This window comes from Triturus cristatus, chromosome 7 (assembly GCF_964204655.1).
Source record: "Triturus cristatus chromosome 7, aTriCri1.1, whole genome shotgun sequence".
Classification (NCBI taxonomy): Eukaryota; Metazoa; Chordata; class Amphibia; order Caudata; family Salamandridae; genus Triturus; species Triturus cristatus.
In genome coordinates, this window is record NC_140590.1 from 1,774,365,389 (window position 1) to 1,774,387,803 (window position 22,415).

General features: G+C 43.3%; 1 protein-coding gene across 1 annotated transcript in view; it reads left to right on the forward strand.

Annotated features, from left to right (window-relative positions):
• The window catches only part of LOC146813066 (uncharacterized), an 88,400-nt gene extending 72,604 nt beyond the window's left edge, over nucleotides 1-15,796 (forward strand). Inside the window, exon 3 of the mRNA XM_085615254.1 lies at nucleotides 15,477-15,796. Within this exon, the coding sequence (XP_085471380.1) occupies nucleotides 15,477-15,796 (320 nt within the window). The remainder of the gene's footprint in view (nucleotides 1-15,476) is intronic.
• Nucleotides 15,797-22,415: the final 6,619 nt, after the last annotated feature.

The window sequence follows — 22,415 nt, forward strand, 5'->3', positions numbered from 1 at the left end:
GGCACCTAAGGTCCCCAAGACACCTGAGAACAGACTCACCTGCGTGCACACCTATTGTCAATTTTCCAACCAACTCAAAAAAATCATTTTATCTAACTGGAAAATTCTGAACATAGGCGATGTAGGGCTGCCTAGACCCCTTTTTGCGTTCAAACGCAGCAGTAACATCAGAGACCAGTTGGTGCACACTCGCCCACGCACTAACCAAACAGGCACCCAACATACCCTGTGGGGTCTACCTCCAGTTGTGGGCCACTATCCATGTGGTTCTTGTGCGGCATGCAGCCACACCTCGGTGACCAAAGAGATAGACATTGGCACTGGCAGACCGTGGACTCTTAGAAGCCACAGTAATTGCAATAGCTCAAATTTGATCTACCTTATAACCTGCCCGTGCGGGTTGAGATATGTTGGAATGACCACCCGTCGTATTAAAACTTGTATTTTGGAACACAAAAGCACGATACGGTGTGGTCGTTCCTCTACCAAACTCACCAACCACTTTCTAGAGGTCAATCATGCTCCCAATGACCTACACTGGACAGTCCTTGATAAACCCTACATACCACCACATCTTACAGATAGCTCTTCCTTTCTATTCAAACGTGAGCAAAGGTGGGTGTACAAACTGAAGACACACGTTCAGGGACTGAACGACGATATTCCATGGCTATCCTTGTAATTTTCATGGCTTGAGCTAACCTTCTGGCCCTTGTTTCACACCGTGCTCATGGGCATCACCCATCAAGTATATTTATTAACTTTTTGCTACTGTACACATTTTGCGGTTGCTCTGCTGGGCTTCCGCATAATGGCATGCACTTTCCCAGGCTGCTGGCCAACCACCGACTGTACTCTCTTTCCATTCTGACAGTCTTCTTTTTGTTTTGCCCTCCCTACATATCGAGAGCTTTTAATTTCATTTGGTTATCTATTTCCCGGCGAACCTAGTGCACTCTTAACTAGTTTCGACCGCGTTGTCTAATCCGGTGTTTTAGCATCAGTTCACACCAATCCCTGCGAGTTCACACTCACGGAGCGACCCGTGCTTTTGGAGCTAGTGCCGTTTCAACTAGCGTATCTCCGTTTTAATTACTCAGCATGTGCTTACTTTATTTTGCCCAATATGCATCTCCATGCGTCTTCGAGGCATTGTTACGCCTCTAATTCCTAGATTCCCTTAATTAACCCGCACACCCTGTGAAGGAGCGCCCCCACCTTTTTCCCTAATTAATCGTGGCGCGCATTCCTTTGGTTTTTTGACAGCGTAATTCCAACCCGTCAGCTGCATACCTGTTTCCTTGGCAACTGCCACTCAGGTGCATCAGCACTTCTGATTGGTTCTCCCCACTCACAGCATGTGAAACTAGTCCCCTGATTGGTTTATGTGTTATGACACATTCTTTCTTAATCCTTCTCCATCCAACCCCGCGGGACCTCCGGCTGCAGGCTCATTCCAGCCCGGTTCCCCGACGGAGAGGTAGGATTTCTGACGCTGGGCTCACACCGTCCCTCTTTTCTAATTCTTTTTCAGTTCAATTATTTTTTTATGAAGGCGGCTAATCTCCCACCTTTCATCGATATGTCTGGGCACACATCATGACATTGCTGTACACTTGTACAGTCATTTTCAACTTGTTATTGTTTAGACCGATTTAAACAGGAGAGATTACGGTTTCAACACCTGTTGTTAAACGGTGATCTCTGTATCTATAAACATACTGTGCATTCACCGATTTTGTCAGTTTCCCTCGCTTTTAGATGACCTACTCACGTTTCTCACACTCGCTCATGACATGTAAGCACCCCATTCCTCAGTAGTCTTACATCTTTTTTTCAGAGCGGTGTTCCTTCCTGAGCGATAGCCAGGTGGAGGTCAATTTTCCACCCAGTTTTCACGGGTGAGTGGTCCTTGCTTATAGTTTACACTTTCACACCTGTTACTACTCAGCATTTGGGACCAACATTCTTACACTGTATCTTTTTTGTTTAGGTGATGTCTGAATCATTGAGGAGCCGTACACCCTACAAGCAACTTTGGGGTGCCCACGATATCCTTTGATACGTTATTCTTTCATTTTTGCAGTAGCTAACCAGGTCCTGATGAAAGCCGAGCCTAGTTAGGCGCCTTGGCTGAAACATGTTGACCATTGTCTCATATATTGCTCCATTGGTTATATTGAACTAGTGGGGCTCTCACTTTTTTAATCTAGCATCGGTACGGCGGTGTCTAAGAGATTCCTCCTTGCCGTCCCGTAACTAATTTTAACACACTCTTATTGCACTATTATTTCATCAGCACTGCATCCCCTACTCACACCCTGCTCTTCATTTGTGGATTCAGTCCACTTTTCAGTGCAAAACTTAAACATCGTTGAGCTCTTACCTCTCGTAGAGGGGCCAGCGGCCCCCTGAGAGTAGGAGATTTTTCTTTGGGATGAAAATCCCATGTGATGGGGTTTGTTACCCGGGGTGAGTGAGTGATTACGTTCCTTAGGGATTGCCCTTTCACCACGCACATTAGGTTTTTGTCTCTCATTTCACACACCACCTTTTTATCTTTCTTCTTTGCTATCTGAGACCTCAGGGTTTTCAGTGTCTTTAATACTTTGTTTGGGGATATAATCCTGTGCAGTCTTTAAAAATGTTCCCTCTCACCCTCCGGTATCTAACCGTTTTGTGACAGATTTCATGTACAGCTTATGGCTGTGGGTCTTTAGTACGGCACATAGTTAGTGCCTTAACTGTTTTGCGAAATAAGTCTTTTCTGCAGGTTGATTTCTTCTCCCGGTGTGCGCAGTTCGCACACATATATACCTTCCTGTGGGTTCTTTTCTTCTGATTCCTTGGTTGAGACTGACTTTACCTTGTTTGCACTTAATAGCTATTCTTACAATCATGGCAGAACGCCTTGGTTTAACCTTTGATGATACCATAGCTCAGGCCATTTTAGATACACCAAGTATCATGGATACCTTTCAAGGCCCCTCAATCAGCGCTGAGGTTGATTGGACTAAGGTTTTAACTTTAAAAAAATCACATTCACGAGTATACATCCACGGAGCTATTATGACCGAATATTTGAGAGCCAATTGTGCCCCTACAGGACTCATTGTGACAAATGCTCCCAGATTGTTTCTGGACGACAAAACTTTTCTCAATGATTGGTCCCTAATAGCTTGGAAGTGTACCAGAGATTGGCTAATCCTCATCATAAGCACTGCCAAACGAGTTGCCGATGCTGTGTTAGTTGAGATCCAGGCACTGGAATCACAAATTAAAGTGACACTCACTGGCGCTCTTTTCAAGAAACAACAAGAGGAATCCAATAAACACAACAAAGAATTCAAGGACTCGGTACTGATGACTAAGATTACCAAATTTAAAAAAGATTTGGCCCGTTTTTCACTAGAGAAAGTGTACCCATACACTAGTGCTGACTACGTGCCGCCTCAACTCAATCGCCAGGGCCGCAGGTATGGGTCCGACTACTCTACATCAGGCAGTGATGATTGGTCAAGTGGGTCAGACACTGCCTCGGGTGAAGATTCCTCGCTGAGAGGTAACAAAAGGAGAGGCAGGGGCAACAGGAGAAACCTGAGAGGCGTACCTAACCCTATGTATCCTTCTCAATGGTGGCCGCCTGCCCCTTTCAACTATCCCCCCTTTCCTCCGTTTGGACAACCCCCTCCCTTTGGACAACCTTGTCCTTATCCCCCTCCTCCACAGATGTATTCCAGTCAGCCTTTTTTAGGGTTTGGCCGAGGAAGGTCAAGGGGAAGGAGACGGAACCAAGTCCATTGGGCAGATCAACAACAAGTAACTCCGTCATCGAGCTCAAGGGACACTCCAGTGGTCCCGAGCACGAGCACGAGCACAACCTAGTCATCAATTTATCCAGCAGAGTTCTAACACAGGATGAAAGGTCCCTCCTGAACAAAGGATTAGGATTTGTTCCTTCCTTCAAAGGAGATCTGTTCTCCATAAATCAAGAACTCGCTCATTTCTTCAGAAAGATTCGCTTGAATTTCTTTTTTCGTGCTGAACCCAGTACCTCTTTCGATGACCATGACTTGAATACGGGCTTGCGCAATAAATCCACCTTTAATCCCTTGCCCAGTCAAGTCCCTCCACAGGTACTCACGTTCGAGAAAGCGGTGACCTCACAGGTATCCTCCTCCTGTGCTTCAGAAAACCGCCAATATCAAAACCTGACCAAGTCAGAGCGCCTAGCCTTACGCTCCCTCACGTCTGATGACTCCATCATGATCAAGCCGGCTGATAAGGGTGGTGCCACCGTTATCATGGACACCACCGCTTATCGCTCCGAATGCTTGAGACAGTTGGGCAACACCAACTTCTATCAACCTCTTGCTCAAGATCCCACTAAACGCTTACTAAAGATCATTCAGATCCTAGTGAATGAAGCCAGCACCAATGGTTGGATCACTTCCAATGAAGCTCAATATTTGGTTAACACCACTTCCATTGTACCTTATTTCTATATTCTTCCCAAGGTACATAAGAATGTGAATCCTCCCCCTGGCCGCCCCATAATTTCAGGACTAGGGTCCCTATTGGAACCACTGTCGGCATTTGCAGACCACTTCTTACGCCCTTTTGTGGCTAAAATGCCAACGTACCTCAAGGACACCAAGGACATCCTGATCCTACTCAAAGACTTGTCTTTTGATTGTGAAACAGAGTTCTTAGTCTCATTTGATGTAGAGTCATTGTACACATGCATTCCGCAGGATGAAACTTTAGATGTCATCGAATCTCTCCTGTTGGCTAATCCACCAGACTCCATCACTCCTGTCTCATTCATCATGTCATGTGCGAAGCTCGCCATGAAAGAGAACTTTTTTCAATTCGAGGAACAGTTGTTTTTGCAAGTGTCAGGCACTTCAATGGGGAGCATTTTTGCTCCCAGCTTGGCAAATCTGTACGTGCATGTCTTTGAGGAACAACATGTGCTTAGTACCAACAATCCATACAGAAATCAAATCAAGATATGGAAGAGGTACATAGACGACGTGTTCGTACTTTGGCAGGGACCCCTTTCCTCACTTTTGTCTTTCAAGAACTGGCTTAACAACTGTGACCCCTTTTTGAACTTCACCTGTGAGTACTCTAAGACTCAGCTACCATTCCTTGACATTTTGATAACCCCGTTTGATGGCGGCTTGAGTACTGAGCTATACAAGAAACCCATGGCGGTGAACGCACTTTTGAAGTATGATAGCTTTCACCCACGGGCTTTGCGGGACAATCTGCCTTTCGGCCAGTTTCTGCGCCTCAAAAGGAATTGTTCCTCAACTGATAAGTACAAGGAACATGCTAGTAATTTATCTAAACAACTATTGGCCAGAGACTATCCTAAATATTTGATCCGCAGAGCATCCAAACGCGCCGCGAATAACAATCGGGAGACTCTTCTGGCACCTAAGGTCCCCAAGACACCTGAGAACAGACTCACCTGCGTGCACACCTATTGTCAATTTTCCAACCAACTCAAAAAAATCATTTTATCTAACTGGAAAATTCTGAACATAGGCGATGTAGGGCTGCCTAGACCCCTTTTTGCGTTCAAACGCAGCAGTAACATCAGAGACCAGTTGGTGCACACTCGCCCACGCACTAACCAAACAGGCACCCAACATACCCTGTGGGGTCTACCTCCAGTTGTGGGCCACTATCCATGTGGTTCTTGTGCGGCATGCAGCCACACCTCGGTGACCAAAGAGATAGACATTGGCACTGGCAGACCGTGGACTCTTAGAAGCCACAGTAATTGCAATAGCTCAAATTTGATCTACCTTATAACCTGCCCGTGCGGGTTGAGATATGTTGGAATGACCACCCGTCGTATTAAAACTCGTATTTTGGAACACAAAAGCACGATACGGTGTGGTCGTTCCTCTACCAAACTCACCAACCACTTTCTAGAGGTCAATCATGCTCCCAATGACCTACACTGGACAGTCCTTGATAAACCCTACATACCACCACATCTTACAGATAGCTCTTCCTTTCTATTCAAACGTGAGCAAAGGTGGGTGTACAAACTGAAGATACACGTTCAGGGACTGAACGACGATATTCCATGGCTATCCTTGTAATTTTCATGGCTTGAGCTAACCTTCTGGCCCTTGTTTCACACCGTGCTCATGGGCATCACCCATCAAGTATATTTATTAACTTTTTGCTACTGTACACATTTTGCGGTTGCTCTGCTGGGCTTCCGCATAATGGCATGCACTTTCCCAGGCTGCTGGCCAACCACCGACTGTACTCTCTTTCCATTCTGACAGTCTTCTTTTTGTTTTGCCCTCCCTACATATCGAGAGCTTTTAATTTCATTTGGTTATCTATTTCCCGGCGAACCTAGTGCACTCTTAACTAGTTTCGACCGCGTTGTCTAATCCGGTGTTTTAGCATCAGTTCACACCAATCCCTGCGAGTTCACACTCACGGAGCGACCCGTGCTTTTGGAGCTAGTGCCGTTTCAACTAGCGTATCTCCGTTTTAATTACTCAGCATGTGCTTACTTTATTTTGCCCAATATGCATCTCCATGCGTCTTCGAGGCATTGTTACGCCTCTAATTCCTAGATTCCCTTAATTAACCCGCACACCCTGTGAAGGAGCGCCCCCACCTTTTTCCCTAATTAATCGTGGCGCGCATTCCTTTGGTTTTTTGACAGCGTAATTCCAACCCGTCAGCTGCATACCTGTTTCCTTGGCAACTGCCACTCAGGTGCATCATCACTTCTGATTGGTTCTCCCCACTCACAGCATGTGAAACTAGTCCCCTGATTGGTTTATGTGTTATGACACATTCTTTCTTAATCCTTCTCCATCCAACCCCGCGGGACCTCCGACTGCAGGCTCATTCCAGCCCGGTTCCCCGACGGAGAGGTAGGATTTCTGACGCTGGGCTCACACCGTCCCTCTTTTCTAATTCTTTTTTAGTTCAATTATGTTTTTATGAAGGCGACTAATCTCCCACCTTTCATCGATATGTCTGGGCACACATCATGACATTGCTGTACACTTGTACAGTCATTTTCAACTTGTTATTGTTTAGACCGATTTAAACAGGAGAGATTACGGTTTCAACACCTGTTGTTAAACGGTGATCTCTGTATCTATAAACATACTGTGCATTCACCGATTTTGTCAGTTTCCCTCGCTTTTAGATGATCTACTCACGTTTCTCACACTCGCTCATGACATGTAAGCACCCCATTCCTCAGTAGTCTTACATCTTTTTTTCAGAGCGGTGTTCTTTCCTGAGCGATAGCCAGGTGGAGGTCAATTTTCCACCCAGTTTTCACGGGTGAGTGGTCCTTGCTTATAGTTTACACTTTCACACCTGTTACTACTCAGCATTTGGGACCAACATTCTTACACTGTATCTTTTTTGTTTAGGTGATGTCTGAATCATTGAGGAGCCGTACACCCTACAAGCAACTTTGGGGTGCCCACGATATCCTTTGATACGTTATTCTTTCATTTTTGCAGTAGCTAACCAGGTCCTGATGAAAGCCGAGCCTAGTTAGGCGCCTTGGCTGAAACATGTTGACCATTGTCTCATATATTGCTCCATTGGTTATATTGAACTAGTGGGGCTCTCACTTTTTTAATCTAGCATCGGTACGGCGGTGTCTAAGAGATTCCTCCTTGCCGTCCCGTAACTAGTTTTAACACACTCTTATTGCACTATTATTTCATCAGCACTGCATCCCCTACTCACACCCTGCTCTTCATTTGTGGATTCAGTCCACTTTTCAGTGCAAAACTTAAACATCGTTGAGCTCTTACCTCTCGTAGAGGGGCCAGCGGCCCCCTGAGAGTAGGAGATTTTTCTTTGGGATGAAAATCCCATGTGATGGGGTTTGTTACCCGGGGTGAGTGAGTGATTACGTTCCTTAGGGATTGCCCTTTCACCACGCACATTAGGTTTTTGTCTCTCATTTCACACACCACCTTTTTATCTTTCTTCTTTGCTATCTGAGACCTCAGGGTTTTCAGTGTCTTTAATACTTTGTTTGGGGATATAATCCTGTGCAGTCTTTAAAAATGTTCCCTCTCACCCTCCGGTATCTAACCGTTTTGTGACAGATTTCATGTACAGCTTATGGCTGTGGGTCTTTAGTACGGCACATAGTTAGTGCCTTAACTGTTTTGCGAAATAAGTCTTTTCTGCAGGTTGATTTCTTCTCCCGGTGTGCGCAGTTCGCACACATATATATTCCTTCCTGTGGGTTCTTTTCTTCTGATTCCTTGGTTGAGACTGACTTTACCTTGTTTGCACTTAATAGCTATTCTTACAATCATGGCAGAACGCCTTGGTTTAACCTTTGATGATACCATAGCTCAGGCCATTTTAGATACACCAAGTATCATGGATACCTTTCAAGGCCCCTCAATCAGCGCTGAGGTTGATTGGACTAAGGTTTTAACTTTAAAAAAATCACATTCACGAGTATACATCCACGGAGCTATTATGACCGAATATTTGAGAGCCAATTGTGCCCCTACAGGACTCATTGTGACAAATGCTCCCAGATTGTTTCTGGACGACAAAACTTTTCTCAATGATTGGTCCCTAATAGCTTGGAAGTGTACCAGAGATTGGCTAATCCTCATCATAAGCACTGCCAAACGAGTTGCCGATGCTGTGTTAGTTGAGATCCAGGCACTGGAATCACAAATTAAAGTGACACTCACTGGCGCTCTTTTCAAGAAACAACAAGAGGAATCCAATAAACACAACAAAGAATTCAAGGACTCGGTACTGATGACTAAGATTACCAAATTTAAAAAAGATTTGGCCCGTTTTTCACTAGAGAAAGTGTACCCATACACTAGTGCTGACTACGTGCCGCCTCAACTCAATCGCCAGGGCCGCAGGTATGGGTCCGACTACTCTACATCAGGCAGTGATGATTGGTCAAGTGGGTCAGACACTGCCTCGGGTGAAGATTCCTCGCTGAGAGGTAACAAAAGGAGAGGCAGGGGCAACAGGAGAAACCTGAGAGGCGTACCTAACCCTATGTATCCTTCTCAATGATGGCCGCCTGCCCCTTTCAACTATCCCCCCTTTCCTCCGTTTGGACAACCCCCTCCCTTTGGACAACCTTGTCCTTATCCCCCTCCTCCACAGATGTATTCCAGTCAGCCTTTTTTAGGGTTTGGCCGAGGAAGGTCAAGGGGAAGGAGACGGAACCAAGTCCATTGGGCAGATCAACAACAAGTAACTCCGTCATCGAGCTCAAGGGACACTCCAGTGGTCCCGAGCACGAGCACGAGCACAACCTAGTCATCAATTTATCCAGCAGAGTTCTAACACAGGATGAAAGGTCCCTCCTGAACAAAGGATTAGGATTTGTTCCTTCCTTCAAAGGAGATCTGTTCTCCATAAATCAAGAACTCGCTCATTTCTTCAGAAAGATTCGCTTGAATTTCTTTTTTCGTGCTGAACCCAGTACCTCTTTCGATGACCATGACTTGAATACGGGCTTGCGCAATAAATCCACCTTTAATCCCTTGCCCAGTCAAGTCCCTCCACAGGTACTCACGTTCGAGAAAGCGGTGACCTCACAGGTATCCTCCTCCTGTGCTTCAGAAAACCGCCAATATCAAAACCTGACCAAGTCAGAGCGCCTAGCCTTACGCTCCCTCACGTCTGATGACTCCATCATGATCAAGCCGGCTGATAAGGGTGGTGCCACCGTTATCATGGACACCACCGCTTATCGCTCCGAATGCTTGCGACAGTTGGGCAACACCAACTTCTATCAACCTCTTGCTCAAGATCCCACTAAACGCTTACTAAAGATCATTCAGATCCTAGTGAATGAAGCCAGCACCAATGGTTGGATCACTTCCAATGAAGCTCAATATTTGGTTAACACCACTTCCATTGTACCTTATTTCTATATTCTTCCCAAGGTACATAAGAATGTGAATCCTCCCCCTGGCCGCCCCATAATTTCAGGACTAGGGTCCCTATTGGAACCACTGTCGGCATTTGCAGACCACTTCTTACGCCCTTTTGTGGCTAAAATGCCAACGTACCTCAAGGACACCAAGGACATCCTGATCCTACTCAAAGACTTGTCTTTTGATTGTGAAACAGAGTTCTTAGTCTCATTTGATGTAGAGTCATTGTACACATGCATTCCGCAGGATGAAACTTTAGATGTCATCGAATCTCTCCTGTTGGCTAATCCACCAGACTCCATCACTCCTGTCTCATTCATCATGTCATGTGCGAAGCTCGCCATGAAAGAGAACTTTTTTCAATTCGAGGAACAGTTGTTTTTGCAAGTGTCAGGCACTTCAAGGGGGAGCATTTTTGCTCCCAGCCTGGCAAATCTGTACGTGCATGTCTTTGAGGAACAACATGTGCTTAGTACCAACAATCCATACAGAAATCAAATCAAGATATGGAAGAGGTACATAGACGACGTGTTCGTACTTTGGCAGGGACCCCTTTCCTCACTTTTGTCTTTCAAGAACTGGCTTAACAACTGTGACCCCTTTTTGAACTTCACCTGTGAGTACTCTAAGACTCAGCTACCATTCCTTGACATTTTGATAACCCCGTTTGATGGCGGCTTGAGTACTGAGCTATACAAGAAACCCATGGCGGTGAACGCACTTTTGAAGTATGATAGCTTTCACCCACGGGCTTTGCGGGACAATCTGCCTTTCGGCCAGTTTCTACGCCTCAAAAGGAATTGTTCCTCAACTGATAAGTACAAGGAACATGCTAGTAATTTATCTAAACAACTATTGGCCAGAGACTATCCTAAATATTTGATCCGCAGAGCATCCAAACGCGCCGCGAATAACAATCGGGAGACTCTTCTGGCACCTAAGGTCCCCAAGACACCTGAGAACAGACTCACCTGCGTGCACACCTATTGTCAATTTTCCAACCAACTCAAAAAAATCATTTTATCTAACTGGAAAATTCTGAACATAGGCGATGTAGGGCTGCCTAGACCCCTTATTGCGTTCAAACGCAGCAGTAACATCAGAGACCAGTTGGTGCACACTCGCCCACGCACTAACCAAACAGGCACCCAACATACCCTGTGGGGTCTACCTCCAGTTGTGGGCCACTATCCATGTGGTTCTTGTGCGGCATGCAGCCACACCTCGGTGACCAAAGAGATAGACATTGGCACTGGCAGACCGTGGACTCTTAGAAGCCACAGTAATTGCAATAGCTCAAATTTGATCTACCTTATAACCTGCCCGTGCGGGTTGAGATATGTTGGAATGACCACCCGTCGTATTAAAACTCGTATTTTGGAACACAAAAGCACGATACGGTGTGGTCGTTCCTCTACCAAACTCACCAACCACTTTCTAGAGGTCAATCATGCTCCCAATGACCTACACTGGACAGTCCTTGATAAACCCTACATACCACCACATCTTACAGATAGCTCTTCCTTTCTATTCAAACGTGAGCAAAGGTGGGTGTACAAACTGAAGACACACGTTCAGGGACTGAACGACGATATTCCATGGCTATCCTTGTAATTTTCATGGCTTGAGCTAACCTTCTGGCCCTTGTTTCACACCGTGCTCATGGGCATCACCCATCAAGTATATTTATTAACTTTTTGCTACTGTACACATTTTGCGGTTGCTCTGCTGGGCTTCCGCATAATGGCATGCACTTTCCCAGGCTGCTGGCCAACCACCGACTGTACTCTCTTTCCATTCTGACAGTCTTCTTTTTGTTTTGCCCTCCCTACATATCGAGAGCTTTTAATTTCATTTGGTTATCTATTTCCCGGCGAACCTAGTGCACTCTTAACTAGTTTCGACCGCGTTGTCTAATCCGGTGTTTTAGCATCAGTTCACACCAATCCCTGCGAGTTCACACTCACGGAGCGACCCGCGCTTTTGGAGCTAGTGCCGTTTCAACTAGCGTATCTCCGTTTTAATTACTCAGCATGTGCTTACTTTATTTTGCCCAATATGCATCTCCATGCGTCTTCGAGGCATTGTTACGCCTCTAATTCCTAGATTCCCTTAATTAACCCGCACACCCTGTGAAGGAGCGCCCCCACCTTTTTCCCTAATTAATCGTGGCGCGCATTCCTTTGGTTTTTTGACAGCGTAATTCCAACCCGTCAGCTGCATACCTGTTTCCTTGGCAACTGCCACTCAGGTGCATCAGCACTTCTGATTGGTTCTCCCCACTCACAGCATGTGAAACTAGTCCCCTGATTGGTTTATGTGTTATGACACATTCTTTCTTAATCCTTCTCCGTCCAACCCCGCGGGACCTCCGGCTGCAGGCTCATTCCAGCCCGGTTCCCCGACGGAGAGGTAGGATTTCTGACGCTGGGCTCACACCGTCTCTCTTTTCTAATTCTTTTTTAGTTCAATTATGTTTTTATGAAGGCGGCTAATCTCCCACCTTTCATCGATATGTCTGGGCACACATCATGACATTGCTGTACACTTGTACAGTCATTTTCAACTTGTTATTGTTTAGACCGATTTAAACAGGAGAGATTACGGTTTCAACACCTGTTGTTAAACGGTGATCTCTGTATCTATAAACATACTGTGCATTCACCGATTTTGTCAGTTTCCCTCGCTTTTAGATGACCTACTCACGTTTCTCACACTCGCTCATGACATGTAAGCACCCCATTCCTCAGTAGTCTTACATCTTTTTTTCAGAGCGGTGTTCCTTCCTCAGCGATAGCCAGGTGGAGGTCAATTTTCCACCCAGTTTTCACGGGTGAGTGGTCCTTGCTTATAGTTTACACTTTCACACCTGTTACTACTCAGCATTTGGGACCAACATTCTTACACTGTATCTTTTTTGTTTAGGTGATGTCTGAATCATTGAGGAGCCGTACACCCTACAAGCAACTTTGGGGTGCCCACGATATCCTTTGATACGTTATTCTTTCATTTTTGCAGTAGCTAACCAGGTCCTGATGAAAGCCGAGCCTAGTTAGGCGCCTTGGCTGAAACATGTTGACCATTGTCTCATATATTGCTCCATTGGTTATATTGAACTAGTGGGGCTCTCACTTTTTTAATCTAGCATCGGTACGGCGGTGTCTAAGAGATTCCTCCTTGCCGTCCCGTAACTAGTTTTAACACACTCTTATTGCACTATTATTTCATCAGCACTGCATCCCCTACTCACACCCTGCTCTTCATTTGTGGATTCAGTCCACTTTTCAGTGCAAAACTTAAACATCGTTGAGCTCTTACCTCTCGTAGAGGGGCCAGCGGCCCCCTGAGAGTAGGAGATTTTTCTTTGGGATGAAAATCCCATGTGATGGGGTTTGTTACCCGGGGTGAGTGAGTGATTACGTTCCTTAGGGATTGCCCTTTCACCACGTACATTAGGTTTTTGTCTCTCATTTCACACACCACCTTTTTATCTTTCTTCTTTGCTATCTCAGACCTCAGGGTTTTCAGTGTCTTTAATACTTTGTTTGGGGATATAATCCTGTGCGGTCTTTAAAAATGTTCCCTCTGACCCTCCGGTATCTAACCGTTTTGTGACAGACCTCTCGAGTGTAGACATCTGAGTTGCTGCAGTAAACTCTAAGAGCTCACACTACCAAGATCTTTTGACTAAGTATATATGATGTATGAAGAAGGGCCCTGGGGCAAAAAGATTCACTCTGAGCTTTTGAAGGACAGCATCATCGACCACATATTAGTTACATGGCATGTTAGAGGGAGTAGATTGCAGATGGGATTGTTGAGAGGTATAAGCAAGCTTTCCAGATCTTGACCATGCTTGCTGCTGTCTGGGTGACTCTGGTACACATTCTAATTACATGGAGGTTGGACTGGCCCTATGGCACTCAGGAAAACTGCTCAGGAGGCTACGAACCATTTGTTTTTATGACCTGCCCATTCAACCATGAAAACAAAAGACAAACAAATGATGGACAGAATTCAGAACAAATAAAAACATTCACCCTCCAGTCAAGAGATCTGGGTTAAATCCATAGTTCTTTTGCTAACTATTCCACCTCAGTTTGTGGAACAGGATCAAGACTGATTTGTATATGGCTGGGTCTAAACTGGAATAGCATGGCATGCAAACAAATGATGGATTTAACCCAGATCAGTGACTGGGGGTTAATGTTTGATTAATGCAGCGTTCTGTCCATCATCTGTTCTTTTTGCATTCTACCAGGAAATAGTCCTGTTGCCACAGGCATGTTTTAGTCCTAAAGAGAATAAATGCTCATGACCCTGAACTATTGAAACTGTGTTCCTTTCCAGAACTGCTTAACTGTCTATGAAAACCACAGCTTTTACAGAATTGGAAATGAGTGTAGTAATATTAATTTATTGACCTCATTTTTAACACACACATTGTCAATGCTAATCAGTCGCATTTACATGTATGTGCAAGCAAAACCCGTTGGGCATCCCCAATGCTTCTCTACAGTGGTCTTTAATGTCTGTAAAGATGAGGTTCTATCTTCCACATTTCTTTTGGAGTTTGTTTAGAGACATTAAGCTGGCACTGAGATGCAGCGAGCTAGCTTTTAATGGGCTCTGTTTTCATAAATACATTGCTGCATCTGGAGCAAGACCAATGATGAATCTATCAATGACAAAAACAAAAAACTCCTGTGGGCAGGTCAAACATAAAATGGGAAGAAAGCCACAAATAAGAGTAATGCAAATGGGATTCACATAAAAGCCACTGAATCATGAGGATTGGTTCTGTGAAGTATTGTATACAATGCTGTCCACACTAAGAGAGCAAACAGAACTGGAATAGATTCTACCAAAGCCGCCTCCAGGAGGTCTGTCCCACTGGCTAGAGTTGTTTATTCAGTGCATCATGGGAATGAGTTTAGAGTATTTTCTTGCCTTGTATTTAGCTCCCACTACAATCATGTAAGTATGTGCATTTGTAATCTTAGCCGAGGATCTTTACAGCTCTCTGTAAAGATGAAGTCTTTGCCCAGAATTGATTGATTGTTGTAAGCATCCTTCTTGGGAAGCTAAAATAAAATAGCAGCACTGAAACACCCAACAACAGCACTCATCCAAAAAACAGCCACTATAAAAGCTGGGAAACCACCATCTTGTGAGGCAGACTCCATGTGGACCTGCATACTAAACAACATAGGGTGTCAGGGCAAGTAGGCAATTTTGTTGGATTGACTGAAGAATATTGTCAATGCTATAATGTGATATTGTTTTATTGAGCACTCATAGTATTGCTGTGTTGGGATAAGGAGGCTGAAATGTAGATGTTTACGTGATGGGACTTGCTGAATTGCTGGGTATATTACAGACGACAGGTGTCTGAACAAGGGAATCTACATGCAGGGGCAATAGGAGCATGCGACTAAGCACCAGAGTACAGGGCTGGCTATCTTCGTAAAGGTGACACACATTAATCCTAGCGGGAGATTGATTGGCTTTATTTCTTTCTTTCAGAAGACCCCACATTGATGGAGAAATCCGAGGGTGGAGCGCCTCACAAGGGTAAACATGAAGGTAAAGGGGCATCAACACACAAAAGGAAATTTAAAGAAGAGAAACCAGAGCGAAAGGAGAAATATGCAGTACATAAACCACCACCAAAAGAGGAATATGCAGTAGAACCATCACAGAATCAGCAATATGGAGTACAGACCGCAGCACCAAAAGAGGGATATGCAGTAGAAGAACCATCACCGAGTCAGCAAAATGGAGTACAGACTGCAGCACCAAAAGAGGGATATGCTGTAGGAGAACCATCACCAAATCAGCAATAAGCAGTACATCCACACCACAAGAGTAATATGTAGTAGAAGAATCATCACTAAATCAAGAATATGTAGAAATGCAACCAGCATCCATAGAGGAACCAAATGGTGTTAGTAAACCAATCGGTGGTGACTAGCCCAAGAAACAAGTTGCTGAAGAATCAATGGAAAAGAGTAGCGAAGGAAATAGAAGGGGATGAAGGGGTGGTAGGGAGGTAACTTGGTAATGATGAGAAAAGGTGGCTGTGTAAGAAAAGGGTAAAGGTAAAAATATAGGAAAAGGGCACATGACAGGGTCAGGCAGTGACCTCATAAGAGCATTTCTCTAATGTTCATGAAGTTGATATCCTTATATTATTATTAGTTATGTCAGGGGGTGAAGCAAAATAAACATCATATTTTAAAACTATGATTCATTATCCTCTGTGCATTATTGGGCATATAAATATTTTTCTGAATGATTGATTGTCCCCAATTAGCTTAAGGAATAAATAAAAAAACTAATAGAGATAATTATTAAATGCAGACATTTATTTCATAGAAAATGGAAACACTTTTAAAATATTATGAGTGGAGTGAAAGGAACAAAGCAACAGTTGAGTATCTGCAAAATTAAATGAAGAAGAAGCAAGGGCAATTATTACAAACAAGCATTGGCCAAGCCAATAGGTATGGTGTTGGCTGTTGCCCTTGGGTTTTGCTAATATCTTTTATAATGGTCAATTCGTTTTGTATGAAGGCAAACATTGCATAAAAAAGAAGCATTTTCTAAAAATCAAATGATATTTCTTTTAAATGTAAAAGCACACATAGCACCCATATTTTCTGTTACTGAGGGGACTACTTATTGTCTTGCAAAGGTCCAAAACTGGATCCTGTGAAATGAGTCTAATGGCTTAAAGACTCAGACTTTGCTCTTCATTCTAGGAGATGGGATTCCATCATGTGTTGCTCACACGTCCCTTACAGGATCAATAAAAGCTTTGCCATGTATATTGTCATTGTAACAGGCAAACTGCTTCCCACTAGCTGGAATCAACTGCATAGTCTTAGAATCCATATCAGGAAACATTCTAAAACCAATTTCAGAGTTTTATATAAATAACTGTTCAGTTCTTTCCTTGGCCAAAATCTCCTCCTTGGTTTTATAATTATAAAAAAAGGCAAGGACTGTTTGCGGTTGTAGATAAATGTAGCTTTATGAAAAGGAACTCCATGTAACCTGATGTAACCTGATAACAGAAAACAGGTGTAACATGATAACAGATAGGTCACATTCTTAATTACATTTTAAGACAGTAGTTGTTATCAAATCATTCAATGTTTGACAATGTTGTTTTTCACCATCAAAATCTTCAGGAAGATCAACAAATCTTAAATTGCCAATTCCATAAATCTTCCTATTTTTGTTTCAGTTTCTTGATTTCAGACCTAGAAATCTGTGTCTTTACTTGCATCCTCAAATTTTTACTCCACCTCTGAAAGTCTATAAGTAAGATCCATATCCAGAAATATTTGTTTTTTCAGACATAGTATGCAGGGAATGGCATGGGCCAGGTGCACAGACTAGTAAGAGTATGGTACAAGACTTTGAAAGCATAAATATAACTTGTTAAAAATACCTTGTCCTATACAGAAATGTGGCCCCATGGAAGTTTATATTAGAGAATCTACCTCCAGTAGAGCACCATTTTTAGAAAAGATGGTTAGATCACTTGATTTATTTCAGATAATATGTTTTACAATATTGTGACATACAACTGCAAGCTCTGTTTCCTTACAGTTTCAAAGTACAACTCTGCATTAACAGTGAGATTTCCATACATTCTATGCATTTTCTTGTTGTAACTATGTATTTAACCCTTCCAGTGTCCCCTTCCTTCACCCTGTCCTCCCTTTTTTCCTTCACCCATTTCCTTCCCTTTACCTTCCTCCCAACGGTACATTCCACGAGTCGAATCTTTGAGTGAAGCTCACCTTAGAATGTTGGTGTGCTTCACTTGTCAGTTGCTTCTGGAGAATAAACACCTTCTCGCTCATTACTTGCGTGTGGGCGTTACTTCTAACATTTCTTTTGTGTGTATTGATCATTAAAGGATTCTCCCCTCTTCTAAGAATTGATGAGTAAAATGTTTAACACTTCATATATTTTTGATTTACCTCCAATTTGTGTTTGAGAAAATGATTTGTGCTCATGAAAACTGAATGAAATTGATAATGTGGTAATTAGGGGTTTGAGGTGCTCCTGATATAACATGGTAGGTTTCAACATTACTTCTGTAGAAATCTTGTTTCAGCTTAATACACATGGTATTTGTACCATTGGACCATTTGGACCAAACATAATTTGGGCACCCCCGCATGGATAAACTCTGAATTAATTATCCCTTGCTAGCTCATTCATGCCGCAGCAACTATTATCTGATCATTGACAGGCCTCTTTGTTGGCCCCCAAAACATTAAGCGGTCCCCAGTGTTCAGGAGGCCTCCATTCAGTGCAAAGCCATTGAATATTTATGAGATATTGAAGAGCTGGGAGTGCCCTTTAATATTTTACAGAGAGCCCAATCATTGTTTGCATTATGCCACTCTCTGGAACTATTCTCAAAGCATAATAATGGGGCTCTCAGAAAGGTGGGTACCCTGGGCCACCAGAGCCCACTTTGCTTATTGCATCTAAAGTTGGGGAAACACAAATGCAGAGAATGCTATAACACAGATGGACCAACAAGTGTGAGAAATTCAAGTAGATTTCAAAGGTTATCTAAAACAATAAATTATAGAGAGGGCCCAAATACAATTTAACACATTTTATTTGAGGTTATATTGTCTTGATGCAAATTTAATGTAGATATCAGTGCGTTTTTTGTGAATTCCATAAGGATAATAGGAGTCCTTCAGTACTGTAAGCTGTGATGTCACAATGTGATATAAGCTAAGTTGTACGAATATGTAACACAATTTGAATAATTTTGGCCGCATCACTTTCTTAACACTAAGGAGCTGATTATCGATTTCGGATGTAATTACTTTCACCCAACACCGAATCGGTCCTGGGACCGACACCCAGTCGGCGGTCCTGACCGCCTCATTAGAATGCGAATGAACACTGTTTGGTTGCATTCCTATATTTCCCTACGGCAACATGCATTACGGCCGCAAACCGGCCATAATGCATGCTCCAATAGTGAAATGGGAGGTGTGGTTCATGGTTGTATGATTTTACAACGCATTCCGTTGCAGCGCATGCCTTTACCACGCATGCGTTACAACGAGAATGCCATTAGTACGCATTACCTTTTCCTCGAAAATGCATTTACCACGCATGCTTTTACAAAATTTTTCGTTGTTAAACCATGCATGTTAATTGCATTTTCTTGCTAAAGGTTATTTCCCATCCTTTCCCCTTTTCCATATACTGCTCTGATTCCCACCCACAAACCCTTTTTTTAAATACCCCTCCCTTTAACCCTAATATTTTATCCCTTCTCTACACAACCCCCTCATCCCTTTTTTTAAATTAAATACTAATATCCCCCTTACCTCTCCAAGCTCTTCTGATGTCATGTTGCACGTCATAAAGAGGAACCAGAAGTGTCTATCCGGTTCCTCTAACGACGCCGATTGCCTCCACATCGGGACTTCAACTGGTGAGTTTGTTTTGTGGGGGGGGGAGACCGCCCCAAACCCCCTTTTCTCCCATTTATTTTTTTGGGGGAGACCTCCTCAAGCCCCGTTACCTTTACCACACATACCTTTACTACATATCTCGTAGTAAAAGTATGCATGGGAAAGGCTATTGTGGTAACCACGCATGCGTTGTAATGCATGCGTGGTTACTGTTATGCGTGGAAATGGCCGCGTTGTAGTGGCTGTTTCCCGTGGTTCATCCCTGCATCCTGTAGCAGGCACCAAAAGAGATCAATAGGGGGTCACACTTGGTGACCAACCGGAGGCCGTGCACCTAAGGGGGCCTGCCGAGGAACCCCAAACATGCTTTCTTACATGGTTTCCATGTCAGACAGGCCGGCATGGAAACTATGTCTGAAACCATGAACTGTAATCTCAAGGGCGGAAGGGCTCGCCCTTGAGAATAATGGCTGGATTCCAACTTCGCAACAGGCTCTACGAGCCTGTCGGAAGCCAGCCGGAAACCAGCTGGAATGACTGTCTGGTTTACTTTCCGACCGCCTTGATCCTTATTAGGTGGTTGTAAAGTAAACTGAACAGCCCATTATGATGCGGTTTGTAAGGCTCCGACCATCGGTTAGAGCCTTTCGAGCCGCATCGCAATTGGCTCATTTGCCTTTCTGGTGAATACAAGAGTATGAAATACGTGGCAAGGGCTAACTTCATTCTCTGTGCTTGGAAATTTAAGATATCCCTGTAACTAGTTGTAGTATGCTGGTTCCATGAATAAAGGTGACACAGCAGACGTAGCCGAGAGATGTCTTTATGATATTTATCAAGTTATTAAGATCCATAGAACAGCCCCACCAGGAGCAGCCTCCCAGCTGCTCAGCCCATCTTCCCAACTGTCTCACACACACACAGGCACCCAAGCATTCCACTCACACTAACATTCTACACGGAACACTCACTCTGGCTGAGCAGCTAGGTACAGGATGAAAGGGAACATATTAACAAGAACTGAGGATATTACTCTAGTGTAAGCCTATATCGCATTAAGTAACCTACAATGTGTGAGGGAGGCGCAAACTCCTCCCTGCATGAGAACTGCTTCATCTCCAACACCTGGTGCATCAGCTACAAGTCCACCAGAAGGGAAACCTCAAACTTTCTTAACATAGAAGATAACCATCTCGTGGGACAATGTCACAACAAAACCAAAACGTTGTCAAACTTGAAAGAAGGGAATACAAGAAAAAGAGCCCAGCAAAGAGCAGAAGGCAGCCTTCTTGGTCTACACACTCATCAGTATCAGCATACTGATAGAGCAGAGATTACATCAAAAGGATTTTATTACAAACAGATGATTTATGACACTCTTTCGTGAGAAAAATGACAAACGTGTGCAAGTCACACCTTAGGACAATATGAAATGTACTTACTGCATCGTTAAAGAATGAAGAAAAAAGGAAGAATAGATATATATATATAGACATTTGAATAATATAGTTGTGATTTCATTATTAAAAATATGTCATATTTATTAAAATATGTTAGAATTTTTTAGAATGATAGATGTCCATGTTATGACGTTTATTGATGAATCAATTTGAAATTCATATGTGCGAACATTTATAAGTCTAAAATTTGAACAATATAAATCAACTTTAATGTGAAAATCAATTAAATGTAATTTCATGTAATAACGTGTATACCGAAAATGACAAAAGATAAGTAGGTTGTTATAAAAAGCCGTACTCTGGAAAAAGGTTAAGGTTTCTTTATTGCTTCCATTCACCATCACTGCTTGTAGTCAGCTGGAGGCAGCTGTAGAACCTTCGGAACAAAGGGCAAGGAACATTCTATAATAGGCAGAACAAAGGGAAAACGGAATACACCAATAACACATCTCCTTGGCCAGGGAAACAAAAGGAAAATAGAAGGAGGACCAACACTGGTGGAGAACTAAAGATGAGGGAAAGCATGCCAGGTTGGAGAAGAGATAGAGAGGGAAAAGAAGGAATGGAAAAAAGAAAAAAGGAGAAACATGAAATGCAAGTAAACCATGGCAAAGTCCATGACAAAATCAGAATAAGACATTTTTTTACGTAAATCTATTTGGCTTTAAAATCACTTTGCCAAACAGGAGGAACTCTAGTACTCTGAGATCTATAGAGAACCTGTGGCTGAGCACCCATGTGGACTTTCTCAGTACTAAAGTCCATGATGTGTCAACAGATAAGCTTGTGTGGCACTATTTTGTCCAAACCCCAAGTTTGACCATTTTCCAGCAATACAACATGTTGTCCCACTCTAGTTATTCTGAGAGGCTCCAAGTACCTGGACACGTCCCTTCTGCATGATTTAGAGAGATAAATATGGACCCACTGTCCTTCACAAAACTTAGCAGACTTTACATGATTGTTGGAGTCATACCTGTTTTTGTACCTATCCTGGTGCTCAAGAATTCTCTTGGATATGACATTCATAGTCATCACACATCTACTCTCCTCTTTTAGCCAAGTAGAGGATAACTTGGTTTTAGGAATTCTGCCCTTTAAGGATGTAAAAGGATTGACTCATTTGATGCTGTTAGGTGCAGTGCGGCAAGCCCATAATGTATCCTAAAGGGCTATTTTAGTGAGTATGCCCATTACTTCTGCTCAATGCAAACATTCCTTAATCATACGATACATTCTTTCAACCAAACCATTTGCACAATTACAATAAAGGGCAGTTTTGTGCTGCTGTGTTTAGCGATCCTTTAAGATTTCTTTCATGCAATCAGAGGAGAACTGCACGCCGTTGTCACTTACCAAAATACGTTTTCTAGAAAATTGATAAGGGAGTTAGTGTCGATGTTATGGACACATTTTGAGACCACCCAATGTGTGTAGTAGTCTACTAATACAAGGATAAACCTTTCATTCAACAGATTGAGATTGAGATTGAGAGGACCAATTATGTCAAGTGCTAACTTGGTCCAAACGGTATTAGC